This window comes from Oncorhynchus masou, chromosome 31, assembly GCF_036934945.1.
Source record: "Oncorhynchus masou masou isolate Uvic2021 chromosome 31, UVic_Omas_1.1, whole genome shotgun sequence".
Taxonomy (NCBI): Eukaryota; Metazoa; Chordata; class Actinopteri; order Salmoniformes; family Salmonidae; genus Oncorhynchus; species Oncorhynchus masou.
This window is the reverse complement of record NC_088242.1, coordinates 683,481-704,053: the sequence shown is the minus strand read 5'-3', so window position 1 is coordinate 704,053 and position 20,573 is coordinate 683,481. Positions and strand designations below refer to the sequence as shown.

Here is a 20,573-nt window from a genome sequence, read left to right as displayed (position 1 = left end):
CTACCTGGGGATGAATACAGTACTGGCTGGATTCCTCTACCTGGGGATGAATATAGTACTGGCTGGATTCACTCTACCTGGGGATGGATGAATGGGGATAGTACTGGCTGGATTCACTCTCTACTGGCTGGATTCACTCTACCTGGGGATGAATATAGTACTGATTCACTCTACCTGGGGATGAATCAGTACTGGCTGGATTCCTCTACCTGGGGATGAATACAGTACTGGCTGGATTCACTCTACCTGGGGATGAATATAGTACTGGCTGGATTCACTCTACCTGGGGATGAATATAGTACTGGCTGGATTCACTCTACCTGGGGATGAATATAGTACTGGCTGGATTCACTCTACCTGGGGATGAATATAGTACTGGCTGGATTCACTCTACCTGGGGATGAATACAGTACTGGCTGGATTCACTCTACCTGGGGATGAATACAGTACTGGCTGGATTCACTCTACCTGGGGATGAATACAGTACTGGCTGGATTCACTCTACCTGGGGATGAATATAGTACTGGCTGGATTCACTCTGGATTCACCTGGGGATGAATATAGTACTGGCTGGATTCACTCTACCTGGGGATGAATACAGTACTGGCTGGATTCACTCTACCTGGGGATGAATACAGTACTGGCTGGATTCACTCTACCTGGGGATGAATATAGTACTGGCTGGATTCACTCTACCTGGGGATGAATACAGTACTGGCTGGATTCACTCTACCTGGGGATGAATATATTACTGGCTGGATTCACTCTACCTGGGGATGAATATAGTACTGGCTGGATTCACTCTACCTGGGGATGAATACAGTACTGGCTGGATTCACTCTACCTGGGGATGAATTAGTACTGGCTGGATTCACTCTACCTGGGGATGAATACAGTACTGGCTGGATTCACTCTACCTGGGGATGAATATAGTACTGGCTGGATTCACTCTACCTGGGGATGAATACAGTACTGTCTGGATTCACTCTACCTGGGGATGAATACAGTACTGGCTGGATTCACTCTACCTGGGGATGAATATAGTACTGGCTGGATTCACTCTACCTGGGGATGAATACAGTACTGTCTGGATTCACTCTACCTGGGGATGAATATATTACTGGCTGGATTCACTCTACCTGGGGATGAATACAGTACTGGCTGGATTCACTCTACCTGGGGATGAATACAGTACTGGCTGGATTCACTCTACCTGGGGATGAATACAGTACTGGCTGGATTCACTCTACCTGGGGATGAATATAGTACTGGCTGGATTCACTCTACCTGGGGATGAATACAGTACTGGCTGGATTCACTCTACCTGGGGATGAATACAGTACGGGCTGGATTCACTCTACCTGGGGATGAATAGAGTACTGGCTGGATTCACTCTACCTGGGGATGAATACAATACTGGCTGGATTCACTCTACCTGGGGATGAATACAGTACTGGCTGGATTCACTCTACCTGGGGATGAATACAGTACTGGCTGGATTCACTCTACCTGGGGATGAATACAGTACTGGCTGGATTCACTCTACCTGGGGATGAATACAGTACTGGCTGGATTCACTCTACCTGGGGATGAATACAGTACTGGCTGGATTCACTCTACCTGGGGATGAATACAGTACTGGCTGGATTCACTCTACCTGGGGATGAATATAGTACTGGCTGGATTCACTTCCCCTCAGACGTTACTGGTTTGTAGTCCTTGGTCGTATACACTAGTAGGAACCAAACAGAACGGGCCAAAGCAGAGCGGGACCTACATGAATTTGTCCAATAAATGCTTGTTCTTGTTTTCCGTTGCAATTTTTTTTAAATTGTGCACTAATGAATATAACCCTAAATTTTGTTGCAGATCTCACTGGTATTATTCACTCACACTCACTGTTCTGTCCTGACTTGAATCATTTGAATCTCTTGTTCCTCTCCACTAATCTGAATGTCACCATTGACTCCCTTCCCTCACGGTGTCTCCCTCCCTCCCTCCCTCCCTCCCTCCCTCCCTCCCTCCCTCCCTCCCTCCCTCCCTCCCTCCCTCCCTCCCTCCCTCCCTCCCTCCCTCCCTCCAACAATGTCTCTCCTCCTCCCTCCCTCCCCTTTCTCTCTGTCCAGACTCCGGAGGAGCCGCCCTACCTGACAGTGGGCACTGATGTCAGTGCCAAGTACAGAGGTGCTTTCTGTGAGGCCAAGATTAAGACTGCCAAGAGACTGGTCAAGGCCAAGGTAACTGTTCAACACTTAATGATCAGGAGATGTAATTTTGTCCTGTCTTAGTTTGGTATGACAGTGACTGTAGAATTTGCAATGGAGCACAAAGAATTTTAGGACCAGGCTAGTTGTATCACCAGGCTAGTTGTATCACCAGGCTAGTTGCATCACCAGGCTAGTTGTATCACCAGGCTAGTTGTATCACCAGGCTAGTTGCATCACCAGGCTAGTTGTATCACCAGGCTAGTTGTATCACCAGGCTAGTTGTATCACCAGGCTAGTTGCATCACCAGGCTAGTTGTATCACCAGGCTAGTTGTATCACCAGGCTAGTTGCATCACCAAGCTATAGTTGTATCACCAGGCTAGTTGTATCACCAGGCTATAGTTGTATCACCAGGCTAGTTGTATCACCAGGCTAGTTGCATCACCAGGCTAGTTGCATCACCAGGCTAGTTGTATCACCAGGCTAGTTGTATCACCAGGCTAGTTGTATCACCAGGCTATAGTTGTATCACCAGGCTATAGTTGTATCACCAGGCTAGTTGTAGGACCAGGCTAGTTGTAGGACCAGGCTAGTTGTATCACCAGGCTAGTTGTATCACCAGGCTAGTTGTATCACCCGGCTAGTTGTATCACCCGGCTATAGTTGTATCACCAGGCTATAGTTGTATCACCAGGCTATAGTTGTATCACCAGGCTATAGTTGTATCACCAGGCTATAGTTGTATCACCAGGCTAGTTGTATCACCAGGCTAGTTGTATCACCAGGCTATAGTTGTATCACCAGGCTATAGTTGTATCACCAGGCTAGTTGTATCACCAGGCTAGTTGTATCACCAGGCTAGTTGTATCACCAGGCTATAGTTGTATCACCAGGCTATAGTTGTATCACCAGGTTAGTTGTATCACCAGGCTAGTTGTATCACCAGGCTAGTTGTATCACCAGGCTATAGTTGTATCACCAGGCTAGTTGTATCACCAGGCTAGTTGTATCACCAGGCTAGTTGTATCACCAGGCTACAGTTGTATCACCAGGCTACAGTTGCATCACCAGGCTAGTTGCATCACCAGGCTAGTTGCATCACCAGGCTAGTTGTATCACCAGGCTAGTTGTATCACCAGGCTGGTTGTAGGACCAGGCTAGTTGTATCACCAGGCTAGTTGTATCACCAGGCTAGTTGTATCACCAGGCTATAGTTGTATCACCAGGCTATAGTTGTATCACCAGGCTAGTTGTAGGACCAGGCTAGTTGTAGGACCAGGCTAGTTGTATCACCAGGCTAGTTGTATCACCAGGCTAGTTGTATCACCAGGCTAGTTGTAGGACCAGGCTAGTTGTATCACCAGGCTAGTTGTATCACCAGGCTAGTTGCATCACCAGGCTAGTTGCATCACCAGGCTAGTTGCATCACCAGGCTAGTTGCAGGACCAGGCTAGTTGCAGGACCAGGCTAGTTGCATCACCAGGCTAGTTGCATCACCAGGCTAGTTGCATCACCAGGCTAGTTGCATCACCAGACTAGTTGCATCACCAGACTAGTTGTATCACCAGGCTAGTTGTATCACCAGGCTAGTTGTATCACCAGGCTAGTTGCATCACCAGGCTAGTTGCATCACCAGGCTAGTTGCATAACCAGGCTAGTTGCATCACCAGGCTAGTTGCATCACCAGGCTATAGTTGTATCACCAGGCTAGTTGCATCACCAGGCTAGTTGCATCACCAGGCTAGTTGCATCACCAGGCTAGTTGTATCACCAGGCTAGTTGTATCACCAGGCTATAGTTGTATCACCAGGCTAGTTGCATCACCAGGCTAGTTGCATCACTAGGCTAGTTGCATCACCAGGCTAGTTGCATCACCAGGCTAATAGTTGTAGGACCATTTCTTACCGTGAATCAGTTATTTTATTTTTTTCATAATCTTTGAAGTAACTATGTTTCCTCCCCCCCCCTATGGTGCCTCCTCTAGCTGTTTCTAGATGTTCTCCTCCCCCCTATGGAGCCTCCTCTAGCTGTTTATAGATGTTCTCCTCCCCCTATGGTGCCTTTCCTCCTCTAGCTGTTTATAGATGTTCTCCCCCCTATGGTGCCTCCTCAGCCTCCTCTAGCTGTTTATAGATGTTCTCCCCCCTATGGTGCCTCCTCAGCCTCCTCTAGCTGTTTATAGATGTTCTCCTCCCCCCTATGGTGCCTCCTCAGCCTCCTCTAGCTGTTTATAGATGTTCTCCCCCTATGGTGCCTCCTCAGCCTCCTCTAGCTGTTTATAGATGTTTCTCCCCCCTATGGTGCCTCCTCAGCCTCCTCTAGCTGTTTATAGATGTTTCTCCCCCCTATGGTGCCTCCTCAGCCTCCTCTAGCTGTTTATAGATGTTCTCCCCCCTATGGTGCCTCCTCAGCCTCCTCTAGCTGTTTATAGGTGTTCTCCTCCCCCTATGGTGCCTCCTCAGCCTCCTCTAGCTGTTTATAGATGTTCTCCTCCCCCTATGGTGCCTCCTCAGCCTCCTCTAGCTGTTTATAGATGTTCCCCCCCCCATGGTGCCTCCTCAGCCTCCTCTAGCTGTTTATAGATGTTCTCCCCCCTATGGTGCCTCCTCAGCCTCCTCTAGCTGTTTATAGATGTTCTCCTCCCCCTATGGTGCCTCCTCTAGCTGTTTATAGATGTTCTCCTCCCCCCCCTATGGTGCCTCCTCTAGCTGTTTATAGATGTTCTCCCCCCACCTATGGTGCCTCCTCAGCCTCCTCTAGCTGTTTATAGATGTTCTCCCCCCCATGGTGCCTCCTCAGCCTCCTCTAGCTGTTTATAGATGTTCTGCTCCCCCTATGGTGCCTCCTCAGCCTCCTCTAGCTGTTTATAGATGTTCTGCTCCCCCCTATGGTGCCTCCTCAGCCTCCTCTAGCTGTTTATAGGTGTTCTCCTCCCCCCTATGGTTTTCCTCTAGCTGTTTATAGATGTTCTATATGGTGCCTCCTCAGCCTCCTCTAGCTGTTTATAGATGTTCTCCTTCCCCCTATGGTTTTTCCTCTAGCTGTTTATAGATGTTCTCCCCCCCTATGGTGCCTCCTCAGCCTCCTCTAGCTGTTTATAGATGTTCTCCCCCCTATGGTGCCTCCTCAGCCTCCTCTAGCTGTTTATAGATGTTCTCCCCCCTATGGTGCCTCCTCAGCCTCCTCTAGCTGTTTATAGGTGTTCTCCCCCCCTTTGGTGCCTCCTCAGCCTCCTCTAGCTGTTTATAGATGTTCTCCCCCCCTATGGTGCCTCCTCAGCCTCCTCTAGCTGTTTATAGGTGTTCTCCCCCCTTTGGTGCCTCCTCAGCCTCCTCTAGCTGTTTATAGATGTTCTCCCCCCTATGGTGCCTCCTCAGCCTCCTCTAGCTGTTTATAGATGTTCTCCCCCCTATGGTGCCTCCTCAGCCTCCTCTAGCTTTTATAGATGTTCTCCTCCCCCCTATGGTGCCTCCTCATCCTCCTCTAGCTGTTTATAGATGTTCTCCCCCCCATGGTGCCTCCTCAGCCTCCTCTAGCTGTTTATAGATGTTCTCCCCCCTATGGTGCCTCCTCAGCCTCCTCTAGCTGTTTATAGATGTTCTCCCCCCTATAGTGCCTCCTCAGCCTCCTCTAGCTGTTTATAGATGTTCTCCCCCCTATAGTGCCTCCTCATCCTCCTCTAGCTGTTTATAGATGTTCTCCCCCTATGGTGCCTCCTCAGCCTCCTCTAGCTGTTTATAGATGTTCTCCCCCCCTATGGTGCCTCCTCATCCTCCTCTAGCTGTTTATAGATGTTCTCCCCCCTATGGTGCCTCCTCAGCCTCCTCTAGCTGTTTATAGATGTTCTCCCCCCCTATAGTGCCTCCTCAGCCTCCTCTAGCTGTTTATAGGTGTTCTCCCCCCCCTATGGTGCCTCCTCAGCCTCCTCTAGCTGTTTATAGGTGTTCTCCCCCCTATGGTGCCTCCTCAGCCTCCTCTAGCTGTTTATAGGTGTTCTCCTCCCCCTATGGTGCCTCCTCAGCCTCCTCTAGCTGTTTATAGATGTTCTCCCCCCCCCATGGTGCCTCCTCAGCCTCCTCTAGCTGTTTATAGGTGTTCTCCTCCCCCTATGGTGCCTCCTCAGCCTCCTCTAGCTGTTTATAGATGTTCTCCTCCCCCCTATGGTGCCTCCTCTAGCTGTTTATAGATGTTCTCCTCCCCCCTATGGTGCCTCCTCTAGCTGTTTATAGATGTTCTCCCCCCCTATGGTGCCTCCTCAGCCTCCTCTAGCTGTTTATAGATGTTCTCCCCCCCCTATGGTGCCTCCTCAGCCTCCTCTAGCTGTTTATAGATGTTCTCCTCCCCCTATGGTGCCTCCTCAGCCTCCTCTAGCTGTTTATAGATGTTCTCCCCCCCCCTATGGTGCCTCCTCAGCCTCCTCTAGCTGTTTATAGATGTTCTCCCCCCCTATGGTGCCTCCTCAGCCTCCTCTAGCTGTTTATAGATGTTCTCCTCCCCCCTATGGTGCCTCCTCTAGCTGTTTATAGATGTTCTCCTCCCCCTATGGTGCCTCCTCAGCTGTTTATAGATGTTCTCCCCCCCTATGGTGCCTCCTCAGCCTCCTCTAGCTGTTTATAGATGTTCTCCCCCCCCATGGTGCCTCCTCAGCCTCCTCTAGCTGTTTATAGGTGTTCTCCTCCCCCCTATGGTTTTTCCTCTAGCTGTTTATAGATGTTCTCCCCCCCCCCTATGGTGCCTCCTCAGCCTCCTCTAGCTGTTTATAGATGTTCTCCTTCCCCCTATGGTTTTCCTCTAGCTGTTTATAGATGTTCTCCCCCCTATGGTGCCTCCTCAGCCTCCTCTAGCTGTTTATAGATGTTCTCCCCCCCTATGGTGCCTCCTCAGCCTCCTCTAGCTGTTTATAGATGTTCTCCCCCCCCCATGGTGCCTCCTCAGCCTCCTCTAGCTGTTTATAGATGTTCTCCCCCCATGGTGCCTCCTCAGCCTCCTCTAGCTGTTTATAGATGTTCCCCCCCTATGGTGCCTCCTCAGCCTCCTCTAGCTGTTTATAGATGTTCTCCCCCCCCTATGGTGCCTCCTCAGCCTCCTCTAGCTGTTTATAGATGTTCTCCCCCCCCTATGGTGCCTCCTCAGCCTCCTCTAGCTGTTTATAGATGTTCTCCCCCCTATGGTGCCTCCTCAGCCTCCTCTAGCTGTTTATAGATGTTCTCCCCCCTATGGTGCCTCCTCAGCCTCCTCTAGCTGTTTATAGATGTTCTCCCCCCTATGGTGCCTCCTCAGCCTCCTCTAGCTGTTTATAGATGTTCTCCCCCCTATAGTGCCTCCTCAGCCTCCTCTAGCTGTTTATAGATGTTCTCCCCCCCCTATGGTGCCTCCTCAGCCTCCTCTAGCTGTTTATAGATGTTCTCCCCCCTTATGGTGCCTCCTCATCCTCCTCTAGCTGTTTATAGATGTTCTCCCCCCTATGGTGCCTCCTCAGCCTCCTCTAGCTGTTTATAGATGTTCTCCCCCCTATAGTGCCTCCTCAGCCTCCTCTAGCTGTTTATAGATGTTCTCCCCCCTATGGTGCCTCCTCAGCCTCCTCTAGCTGTTTATAGATGTTCTCCCCCCTATAGTGCCTCCTCAGCCTCCTCTAGCTGTTTATAGATGTTCTCCCCCCCCATGGTGCCTCCTCAGCCTCCTCTAGCTGTTTATAGATGTTCTCCCCCCCCATGGTGCCTCCTCAGCCTCCTCTAGCTGTTTATAGATGTTCTCCCCCCCTATGGTGCCTCCTCAGCCTCCTCTAGCTGTTTATAGGTGTTCTCCCCCCCCTTTGGTGCCTCCTCAGCCTCCTCTAGCTGTTTATAGATGTTCTCCTCCCCCCTATGGTGCCTCCTCAGCCTCCTCTAGCTGTTTATAGATGTTCTCCCCCCCCTATGGTGCCTCCTCAGCCTCCTCTAGCTGTTTATAGATGTTCTCCCCCCCCTATGGTGCCTCCTCAGCCTCCTCTAGCTGTTTATAGATGTTCTCCTCCCCCTATGGTGCCTCCTCAGCCTCCTCTAGCTGTTTATAGATGTTCTCCCCCCTATGGTGCCTCCTCAGCCTCCTCTAGCTGTTTATAGATGTTCTCCCCCCTATGGTGCCTCCTCAGCCTCCTCTAGCTGTTTATAGATGTTCTCCCCCCTATGGTACCTCCTCAGCCTCCTCTAGCTGTTTATAGATGTTCTCCCCCTATAGTGCCTCCTCATCCTCCTCTAGCTGTTTATAGATGTTCTCCCCCCCTGCTTCCTCAGCCTCCTCTGCTGTTTATAGATGTTCTCCCCCTTATGTCCTCCTCATCCTCCTCTAGCTGTTTATAGATGTTCTCCCCCCTATGGTGCCTCCTCAGCCTCCTCCTAGCTGTTTATAGATGTTCTCCCCCCTATAGTGCCTCCTCAGCCTCCTCTAGCTGTTTATAACATGGTGCCTCCTCAGCCTCCTCTAGCTGTTTATAGGTGTTCTCCCCCCCCCCAATGGTGCCTCCTCAGCCTCCTCTAGCTGTTTATAGGTGTCTCCCCCCTATAGTGCCTACTCAGCCTCCTCTAGCCTGTTTAAGATGTTCTCCCCCCCCCATTGCCTCCCAGCCTCCTCTAGCTGTTTATAGATGTTCTCCCCCCCATGGTGCCTCCTCAGCCTCCTCTAGCTGTTTATAGATGTTCTCCTCTCCCCCATGGTGCCTCCTCAGCCTCCTCTAGCTGTTTATAGGTGTTCTCCCCCCTATGGTGCCTCCTCAGCCTCCTCTAGCTGTTTATAGATGTTCTCCCCCCTATGGTGCCTCCTCAGCCTCCTCTAGCTGTTTATAGATGTTCTCCCCCCCATGGTGCCTCCTCAGCCTCCTCTAGCTGTTTATAGATGTTCTCCCCCCTATGGTGCCTCCTCAGCCTCCTCTAGCTGTTTATAGATGTCCCCCCCCTATGGTGCCTCCTCTAGCTGTTTATAGATGTTCTCCCCCCCCATGGTGCCTCCTCAGCCTCCTCTAGCTGTTTATAGATGTTCTCCCCCCCATGGTGCCTCCTCAGCCTCCTCTAGCTGTTTATAGGTGTTCTCCCCCTATGGTGCCTCCTCATCCTCCTCTAGCTGTTTATAGATGTTCTCCCCCCCTGGTGCCTCCTCAGCCTCCTCTAGCTTTTATAGATTTTCTCCTCCCCCCTATGGTGCCTCCTCATCCTCCTCTAGCTGTTTATAGATGTTCTCCCCCCCCATGGTGCTTCCTCAGCCTCCTCTAGCTGTTTATAGATGTTCTCCCCCACCTATGGTGCCTCCTCAGCCTCCTCTAGCTGTTTATAGATGTTCTCCCCCCATTGTGCCTCCTCAGCCTCCTCTAGCTGTTTATAGATGTTCTCCCCCCTTTGGTGCCTCCTCTAGCTGTTTATAGATGTCCCCCCCTTTGGTGCCTCCTCTAGCTGTTTATAGATGTTCTCCTCCCCCTATGGTGCCTCCTCAGCCTCCTCTAGCTGTTTATAGATGTTCTCCCCCCTTATGGTGCCTCCTCATCCTCCTCTAGCTGTTTATAGATGTCCCCCCTTTGGTGCCTCCTCTAGCTGTTTATAGATGTTCTCCCCCCTATGGTGCCTCCTCAGCCTCCTCTAGCTGTTTATAGATGTTCTCCCCCCCCCTATGGTGCCTCCTCAGCCTCCTCTAGCTGTTTATAGATGTTCTCCCCCCTATGGTGCCTCCTCAGCCTCCTCTAGCTGTTTATAGATGTTCTCCTCCCCCTATGGTGCCTCCTCAGCCTCCTCTAGCTGTTTATAGATGTTCTCCCCCCCATGGTGCCTCCTCAGCCTCCTCTAGCTGTTTATAGATGTGCCTCCTCTAGCTGTTTATAGATGTTCTCCCCCCTTTGGTGCCTCCTCTAGCTGTTTATAGATGTTCTCCCCCCCCTATGGTGCCTCCTCAGCCTCCTCTAGCTGTTTATAGATGTGCTCCCCCTATGGTGCCTCCTCAGCCTCCTCTAGCTGTTTATGGGTGTTCTCCTCCCCCCTATGGTGCCTCCTCAGCCTCCTCTAGCTTTTATAGATGTTCTCCTCCCCCTATGGTGCCTCCTCATCCTCCTCTAGCTGTTTATAGATGTTCTCCCCCCATGGTGCCTCCTCAGCCTCCTCTAGCTGTTTATAAATGGTGCCTCCTCAGCCACTCTAGCTGTTTATAGATGTTCTCCTCCCCCATGTTTTTCCTCTAGCGGTTTATAGATGTTCTCCTCCCCCTATGGAGCCTCCTCTAGCTGTTTATAGATGTTCTCCTCCCCCTATGGAGCCTCCTCTAGCTGTTTATAGATGTTCTCCTCCCCCTATGGACCTCCTCTAGCTGTTTATAGATGTTCTCCTCCCCCTATGGAGCCTCTCTAGCTGTTTATAGATGTTCTCCTCCCCCTATGGTGCCTCCTCAGCCTCCTCTAGCTGTTTATAGATGTTCTCCCCCCTATGGTGCCTCCTCAGCCTCCTCTAGCTGTTTATAGGTGTTCTCCCCACCATGCCTCCTCCGCCTCCTCTAGCTGTTTATAGATGTTCTCCCCCCCCCATGGTGCCTCCTCAGCCTCCTCTAGCTGTTTATAGATGTTCTCCCCCCTTATGGAGCCCCTCCTCATCCTCCTCTAGCTGTTTATAGAAGTTCTCCTCCCCCAGGTGCCTCCTCTCCTTTCCTCTAGCTGTTTATAGATCCCCCTATGTGCCTCCTCTAGCTGTTTATAGATGTTCTCTCCCCCATGGTGCCTCCTCTAGATGTTTATAGATGTTCTGGGCTATGGTGCCTCCTCAGCCTCCTCTAGCTGTTTATAGGTGTATCTCGCCCCCATGGTGCCTCCTCAGCCTCCTCTAGCTGTTTATAGGTGTTCTCCCCCATGGTGCCTCCTCAGCCTCCTCTAGCTGTTTATAGATGTTCTCCCCCCTTATGGTGCCTCCTCATCCTCCTCTAGCTGTTTATAGATGTTCTCCTCCCCCCTATGGTGCCTCCTCAGCCTCCTCTAGCTGTTTATAGATGTTCTCCCCCTACTGGTGCCTCCTCATTCTCCTCTAGCTGTTTATATATGTTCCCCCCTGGTGCCTCCTCAGCCTCCTCTAGCTGTTTATAGATGTTCCCCCCTTTGGTTCCTCCTCTAGCTGTTTATAGATGTTCTCCCCCCTATGGTGCCTCCTCAGCCTCCTCGAAGCTGTTTATAGATGTTCTCCTCCCCCTATGGTGCCTCCTCAGCCTCCTCTAGCTGTTTATAGAATGGTGCTTCCTCAGCCTCCTCTAGCTGTTTATAGATGTTCTCCCCTATGGTGCCTCCTCAGCCTCCTCTAGCTGTTTATAGATGTTCTCCCCCCTATTGTGCTTCCTCAGCCTCCTCTAGCTGTTTATAGATGTTCTCCTCCCCCTATGGTGCTTCCTCAGCCTCCTCTAGCTGTTTATAGATGTTCTCCCCCCTATGGTGCTTCCTCAGCCTCCTCTAGCCTAGATGTTCTCCCCTATGGTGCTTCCTCAGCCTTCTAGCTGTTTATAGATGTTTCCCCCCCTATGGTGCCTCCTCAGCCTCCTCTAGCTGTTTATAGAAGTTCTCCTCCCCCCTATGGTGCCTCCTCAGCCTCCTCTAGCTGTTTATAGATGTTCTCCTCCCCCTATGGAGCCTCCTCTAGCTGTTTATAGATGTTCTCCCCCCTATGGTGCCTCCTCTAGCTGTTCATAGATGTTCCCCCCCTTTGGTGCCTCCTCAGCCTCCTCTAGCTGTTTATAGATGTTCTCCTCCCCCTATGGAGCCTCCTCTAGCTGTTTATAGATGTTCTCCTCCCCCTATGGTGCCTCCTCAGCCTCCTCTAGCTGTTTATAGATGTTCTCCCCCCTATGGTGCCTCCTCAGCCTCCTCTAGCTGTTTATAGATGTCCCCCCCTTTGGTGCCTCCTCAGCCTCCTCTAGCTGTTTATAGATGTTCTCCTCCCCCTATGGAGCCTCCTCTAGCTGTTTATAGATGTTCTCCCCCCCCCCCCTATGGTGCCTCCTCTAGCTGTTTATAGATGTTCTCCCCCCTTTGGTGCCTCCTCAGCCTCCTCTAGCTGTTTATAGATGTTCTCCTCCCCCTATGGAGCCTCCTCTAGCTGTTTATAGATTTTCTCCTCCCCCTATGGTGCCTCCTCAGCCTCCTCTAGCTGTTTATAGATTTTCCCCCCCTATGGTGCCTCCTCAGCCTCCTCTAGCTGTTTATAGATGTTCTCCCCCCCCCTTTGGTGCCTCCTCAGCCTCCTCTAGCTGTTTATAGATGTTCTCCCCCCCTTTGGTGCCTCCTCAGCCTTCTCTAGCTGTTTATAGATGACGCCCCCCCCCCTATGGTTTTTCCTCTAGCTGTTTATAGATGTTCTCCTCCCCCTGCATGTCCCCAGGCACCCTCATTTGTTGACTTCTGTGATCGAAAAAGTCTTTGGTTTCATGCATGTCAACATCAGAAGCCTTCTCCCTAAGTTTGTTTTACTCACTGCTTTAGCACACTCTGCTAACCCTGATGTCCTTGCCGTGTCTGAATCCTGGCTCAGGAAGGCCACCAAAAATTCAGAGATTTCCATACCCAACTATAACATCTTCCGTCAAGATAGAACTGCCAAAGGGGAGGAGTTGCAGTCTACTGCAGAGATAGCCTGTAAAGTAATGTCATACTTTCCAGGTCCATACCCAAACAGTTCGAACTACTAATTCTGAAAATTACTCTCTCCAGAAATAAGTCACTCACTGTTGCCGCCTGCTACCGACCCCCTCAGCTCCCAGCTGTGCCCTGGACACCATTTGTGAATTGATTGCCCCCATCTAGCTTCAGAGTTTGTTCTTTTAGGTGTCCTAAACTGGGATATGCTTAACACCCGGCAGTCCTACAATCTAAGCTAGATGCCCTCAATCTCACAAATCATCAAGGAACCCACCAGGTACAACCCTAACTCTGTAAGCAAGGGCACCCTCATAGATGTCATCCTGACCAACTGGCCCTCCAAATACACCTCCGCTGTCTTCAATCAGGATCTCAGCGACCACTGCCTCATTGCCTGTATCCGCTACGGTGCCGCAGTCAAACGACCACCCCTCATCACTGTCAAACGCTCTCTAAAACACTTCTGTGAGCAGGCCTTTCTAATCGACCTGGCCCGGGTACCCTGGAAGGACATTGACCTCATCCCGTCAGTTGAGGATGCCTGGTCATTCTTTAAGAGTAACTTCCTCACCATTTTAGATAAGCATGCTCCGTTCAAAAAATGCAGAACTAAGAACAGATACAGCCCTTGGTTCACTCCAGACCTGACTGCCCTCGACCAGCACAAAAACATCCTGTGGCGGACTGCAATAGCATCGAACAGTCCCCGCGATATGCAACTGTTCAGGGAAGTCAGGAACCAATACACGCAGTCAGTCAGGAAAGCTAAGGCCAGCTTCTTCAGGCAGAAGTTTGCATCCTGTAGCTCCAACTCCAAAAAGTTCTGGGACACTGTGAAGTCCATGGAGAACAAGAGCACCTCCTCCCAGCTGCCCACTGCACTGAGGCTAGGGAACACGGTCACCACCGACAAATCCATGATTATTGAAAACTTCAACAAGCATTTCTCAACGGCTGGCCATGCCTTCCGCCTGGCTACTCCAACCTCGACCAACAGCTCCGGCCCCCCCGCAGCTCCTCGCCCAAGCCTCTCCAGGTTCTCCTTTACCCAAATCCAGATAGCAGATGTTCTGAAAGAGCTGCAAAATCTTGACCCGTATAAATCAGCTGGGCTTGACAATCTGGACCCTCTATTTCTGAAACTATCCGCCGCCATTGTCGCAACCCCTATTACCAGCCTGTTCAACCTCTCTTTCATATCGTCTGAGATCCCCAAGGATTGGAAAGCTGCCGCAGTCATCCCCCTCTTCAAAGGGGGAGACACCCTGGACCCAAACTGTTACAGACCTATATCCATTCTGCCTTGCCTATCTAAGGTCTTGAAATAAAGCCAAGTCAACAAACAGGTCACTGACCATCTCGAATCCCACCGTACCTTCTCCGCTATGCAATCTGGTTTCCGAGCCGGTCACGGGTGCACCTCAGCCACACTCAAGGTACTAAACGATATAACCGCCATCGATAAAAGACAGTACTGTCCTTCATCGACCTGGCCAAGGCTTTCGACTCTGTCAATCACCATATTCTTATCGGCAGACTCAGTAGCCCGGTTTTTCGGATGACTGCCTTGCCTGGTTCCAATTACTTTGCAGACAGAGTTCAGTGTGTCAAATCGGAGGGCATGTTGTCCGGTCCTCTGGCAGTCTCTATGGGGGTGCCACAGGGTTCATTCCTCGACTCTTTCTCTGTATATATCAATGATGTTGCTCTTGCTGCGGGCAATTCCATGATCCACCTCTACGCAGACGACACCATCCTATATACTTTCGGCCCGTCATTGGACACTGTGCTATCTAACCTCCAAACGAGCTTCAATGCCATACAACACTCCTTCCGTGGCCTCCAACTACTCTTAAACGCTAGTAAAACCAAATGCATGCTTTTCCCCGATCTCTGCCTGCACCCGCATGCCCTCTAGCATCACCACACTGGATGGTTCCGACCTTGAATATGTGGACACCTATAAGTACCTAGGTGTCTGGCTAGACTGTAAACTCTCCTTCCAGACCCATATCAAACATCTCCAATCGAAAAATCAAATCAAGAGTCGGCTTTCTATTCCGTAACAAAGCCTCCTTCACTCACGCTGCCAAGCTTACCCTAGTTAAACTGACTATCCTCCGATCCTCGACTTGGCGATGTCATCTACAAAATTGCTTCCAACACTCTTCTCAGCAAACTGGATGCAGTATATCACAGTGCCATCCGTTTTGTCACTAAAGCACCTTATACTACCCACCACTGCGACATGCTCTCAGTCGGCTGGCCCTCGCTACATATTCATCGCAAGACCCACTGGCTCCAGGTCGTCTACAAGGCCATGCTAGGTAAAGCTCCGCCTTATCTCAGTTCACTGGTCACGATGGCAACACCCATCCGTAGCACGCGCTCCAGCAGGTGTATCTCACTGATCATCCCTAAAGCCAACACCTCATTCGGCCGCCTTTCGTTCCAGTACTCTGCTGCCTGTGACTGGAACGAATTGCAAAATCGCTGAAGTTGGAGACCTTTATCTCCCTCACCAACTTCAAACATCAGCTATCTGAGCAGCTAACCGATCGCTGCAGCTGTACATAATCTATTGGTAAATAGCCCACCCATTTTCACCTACCTCATCCCCACAGTTTTTATTTATTTACTTTTCTGCTCACACACCAATATCTCTACCTGTTCATGATCATTTATCAATCCAGTGTTAATCTGCAATATTGTAATTATTCGCCTACCTCATGCCTTTTGCACACATTGTATATAGACTCCCCTTTTTTTTCTACTGTGTTATTGACTTGTTAATTGTTTACTCCATGTGTAACTCTGTGTTGTCTGTTCACACTGCTATGCTTTATCTTGGCCAGGTCGCAGTTGTAAATGAGAACTTGTTCTCAACTAGCCTACCTGGTTAAATAAAGGTGAAGTAAAAAAAATAAAAAATGGTGCCTCCTCTAGCTGTTTATAGATGTTCTCCTCCCCCCTATGGTGCCTCCTCAGCCTCCTCTAGCTGTTTATAGATGATCTCCTCCCACAACACTACATAAAGAGAGAGACAGTACAACACTACATAGAGACACCACAACACTACATAAAGACACATCAAACCACTACACAAAGAGAGAGACGCCACAGCAATGCACAAGAGAGAGACGCCACAGCACTACGTAAAGAGATAGACGCCACAGTGCACTACGTAAAGAGATAGACGACACAGCACTACGTAAAGAGAGAGACGACACAGCACTACGTAAAGAGAGAGACGCCACGACACTACACAAAGAGAGAGACGCCACGACACTACAGAGAGAGACGCCACAGCACTACATAGAGAGAGACGCCACAGCACTACATAAAGAGAGACGCCACGACGCTACATAGAGAGAGACGCCACAGCACTACATAAAGAGAGAGACGCCACGACACTACATAAAGAGACGCCACAGCACTACATAAAGAGAACGCCACAGCACTACATAAAGAGAGACTCCACGACACTACATAGAGAGAGAGACGCCACAGCACTACATAAAAGAGAGACGCCACAGCACTACATAAAGAGAGATGCCACGACACTACATAAAGAGAGAGAGCGCCACGACACTACAGAGAGAGAGACGCCACGACACTACACAGAGAGCTCCACGACACTACACAAAGAGAGAGACGCCGACACTACAGAGAGACGCCACGACACTACATAGAGAGAGAGACGCCACAGCACTACATAAAAAGAGAGAGACGCCACAGCACTACATAAGAGAGAGACGCCACAGCACTACATAAAGAGAGACGCCACGACACTACATAGAGAGAGACGCCACAGCACTACATAAAGAGAGACGCCACAGCACTACATAAAGAGAGAGACGCCACGACACTACATAAGAGAGAGACGCCACGACACTACATAGAGAGAGACGCCACGACACTACACAGAGAGAGACGCCACGACACTACACAAAGAGAGAGACGCCACGACACTACAGAGAGAGACGCCACGACACTACATAGAGAGAGAGACGCCACAGCACTACATAAGAGAGAGACGCCACAGCACTACATAAAGAGAGAGAGACGCCACGACACTACAAAAGAGAGACGCCACGACACTACATAAAGAGAGAGACGCCACAGCACTACATAAAGAGAGACGCCACAGCACTACATAAAAGAGAGACGCCACGACACTACATAAGAGAACGCCACAGCACTACATAAAGAGAGAGACGCCACAGCACTACATAAAGAGAGAGAGACGCCACAGCACTACATAGAGAGAGACGCCACGACACTACATAAAGAGAGATACGCCACAGCACTACATAAAAAGAGAGACGCCACGACACTACATAAAGAGAGAGACACCACGACACTACATAGAAGACGCCACGACACTACATAAAGAGAGACACCACAGCACTACATAAAGAGAGAGACGCCACAGCACTACATAAAGAGAGAGACGCCACAGCACTACATAAAAAGAGAGACGCCACGACACTACATAGAGAGAGACTCCAGGCTCCTCACGGCACTACATAAAGAGAGAGACGCCACAGCACTACATAAAGAGAGACGCCACAGCACTACATAAAGGAGAGACGCCACAGCACTACATAAAGAGAGACCTAAGTCAACAACATAGCAATGCAGCAACACATGACAACACAGCATGGCACCAACAACGCATAACAACATGATGGCAACACTACATGGTAGCAGCACAAAACATGGTACAAACATTATTAGGCACAGACAACAGCACAAAGGGCAAGAAGGTAGAGACAACAATACATCACGCAAAGCAGCCACAACTGTCGGTAAGAGTGTCCATGATTGATTCTTTGAATGAAGAGATTGAGATCAAACTGTCCAGTTTGAGTGTTTTATTGCAGCTCGTTTCAGTCACTAGCTTCAGTGAACTGAAAAGAGGATCTGTGTGCTTTGGGAACCTTTAACGGAATGTGACTGGCAGAATGGGTGGAGGATGAGGGCTGCAGTAGATTTCTCAGATAGGAGGGAGTGAGGTCTAAGAGGGTTTTATAAATAAGCATCAACCAGTGGGTCTTGCGACAGGTATACGGAGATGATGCTTGCTGTGCCTCTCAATCTGATGTGGACCTCAGGGTGGAAGGGTCTCATCTCCACTTGTCTCCAGCACCCCGGTTCCACGGGCACTGATCAACAGGCTCTCATCAAAGCTTGTCAGATGTATTAAACTGTCTTAAGAAGAGATGCATGCTGGCTCAATGATGTCATCTTAGCAAATCACTTGATGTTTATTTTTGCTTTTTTCTCTTCACTTTTTCATCTTTATTTAACCAGGCCCTTGAGAACAAGTTCTCATTTACAACTCCGACCTCTCATCTAGCTCAACCCCTCCAGGCTCCTCCATGGTGCTCTCATCTAGCTCAACCCCTCCAGGCTCCTCTCATCTAGCTCAACCCCTCCAGGCTCCCCCATGGTGCTCTCATCTAGCTCAACCCCTCCAGGCTCCCCCATGGTGCTCTCATCTAGCTCAACCCCTCCAGGCTCCCCCATGGTGCTCTCATCTAGCTCAACCCCTCCAGACTCCTCCATGGTGCTCTCATCTAGCTCAACCCCTCCAGGCTCCTCTCATCTAGCTCAACCCCTCCAGGCTCCTCTCATCTAGCTCAAACCCTCCAGGCTCCTCCATGGTACTCTCATCTAGCTCAACCCCTCCAGGCTCCTCTCATCTAGCTCAACCCCTCCAGGCTCCTCTCATCTAGCTCAACCCCTCCAGACTCCTCCATGGTGCTCTCATCTAGCTCAACCCCTCCAGGCTCCTCTCATCTAGCTCAACCCCTCCAGGCTCCCCCATGGTGCTCTCATCTAGCTCAACCCCTCCAGGCTCCCCCATGGTGCTCTCATCTAGCTCAACCCCTCCAGGCTCCTCTCATCTAGCTCAACCCCCTCCAGGCTCCTCTCATCTAGCTCAACCCCTCCAGACTCCTCCCATCTAGCTCAACCCCTCCAGGCTCCTCTCATCTAGCTCAAACACTCCAGGCTCCTCTCATCTAGCTCAACCCCTCCAGGCTCCTCTCATCTAGCTCAACCCCTCCAGGCTCCTCCATGGTGCTCTCATCTACCTCAAACCCTCCAGGCTCCTCTCATCTAGCTCAACCCCTCCAGGCTCCTCTCATCTCGCTCAACCCCTCCAGGCTCCTCCATGGTGCTCTCATCTAGCTCAACCCCTCCAGGCTCCTCCCATCTAGCTCAACCCCTCCAGGCTCCTCTCATCCAGGTCAACCCCTCCAGGCTCCTCTCATCCAGGTCAACCCCCTCCAGGCTCCTCTCATCTAGCTCAACCCCCTCCAGGCTCCTCTCATCTAGCTCAACCCCTCCAGGCTCCTCCATGGTGCTCTCATCTAGCTCAAACCCTCCAGGCTCCTCTCATCCAGCTCAACCCCTCCAGGCTCCTCTCATCTAGCTCAACCCCCTCCAGGCTCCTCTCATTAGCTCAACCCCTCCAGGCTCCCCCATGGTCCTCTCATCTAGCTCAACCCCTCCAGGCTCCTCTCATCTAGCTCAACCCCTCCAGGCTCCTCTCATCTAGCTCAACCCCTCCAGGCTCCTCTCATCTAGCTCAACCCCTCCAGGCTCCTCTCATCTAGCTCAACCCCTCCAGGCTCCTTTCATCTAGCTCAACCCCTCCAGGCTCCTCATCTAGCTCAACCCCTCCAGGCTCCTCATCTAGCTCAACCCCTCCAGGCTCCTCTCATCTAGCTCAAATCCTCCAGGCTCCTCTCATCTAGCTCAACCCCTCCAGGCTCCTCCATGGTGCTCTCATCTAGCTCAAACCCTCCAGGCTCCTCTCATCTAGCTCAAACCCTCCAGGCTCCTCTCATCTAGCTCAAACCCTCCAGGCTCCTCTCATCTAGCTCAAACCCTCCAGGCTCCTTTCATCTAGCTCAACCCCTCCAGGCTCTTCCATGGTGCGCTCATCTAGCTCAAACCCTCCAGGCTCCTCTCATCTAGCTCAACCCCTCCAGGCTCCTCCATGGTGCTCTCATCTAGCTCAACCCCTCCAGGCTCCTCCCTTCTAGCTCAACCCCTCCAGGCTCCTCTCATCTAGCTCAAACCCTCCAGGCTCCTCTCATCTAGCTCAAACCCTCCAGGCTCCTCTCATCTAGCTCAAACCCTCCAGGCTCCTCTCATCTAGCTCAACCCCTCCAGGCTCCTCTCATCTAGCTCAACCCCCTCCAGGCTCCTCTCATCCAGCTCAACCCCCTCCAGGCTCCTCTCATCCAGCTCAACCCCCTCCAGGCTCCTCTCATCTAGCTCAACCCCCTTCCAGGCTCTTCTCATCTAGCTCAACCCCTCCAGGCTCCCCCATGGTCCTCTCATCTAGCTCAACCCCTCCAGGCTCCTCTCATCTAGCTCAACCCCTCCAGGCTCCTCTCATCTAGCTCAACCCCTCCAGGCTCCTCTCATCTAGCTCAAACCCTCCAGGCTCCTCTCATCTAGCTCAAACCCTCCAGGCTCCTCATCTAGCTCAACCCCTCCAAGCTCCTCTCATCTAGCTCAACCCCCCCAGGCTCCTCTCATCTAGCTCAACCCCTCCAGGCTCCTCCATGGTGCTCTCATCTAGCTCAAACCCTCCAGGCTCCTCTCATCTAGCTCAAACCCTCCAGGCTCCTCTCATCTAGCTCAAACCCTCCAGTCTCCTCTCATCTAGCTCAAACCCTCCAGGCTCCTCTCATCTAGCTCAAACCCTCCAGGCTCCTCTC

The 20,573-nt window shown here is 51.0% G+C and overlaps 1 protein-coding gene across 1 annotated transcript in view; it reads left to right on the top strand.

Annotated features, from left to right (window-relative positions):
* Positions 1–20,573, top strand: part of LOC135524868 (AT-rich interactive domain-containing protein 4B-like) — a 59,549-nt gene that overhangs the window by 22,570 nt on the left and 16,406 nt on the right. Inside the window, exon 3 of the mRNA XM_064952724.1 lies at positions 2,127–2,237. Within this exon, the coding sequence (XP_064808796.1) occupies positions 2,127–2,237 (111 nt within the window). The remainder of the gene's footprint in view (positions 1–2,126; positions 2,238–20,573) is intronic.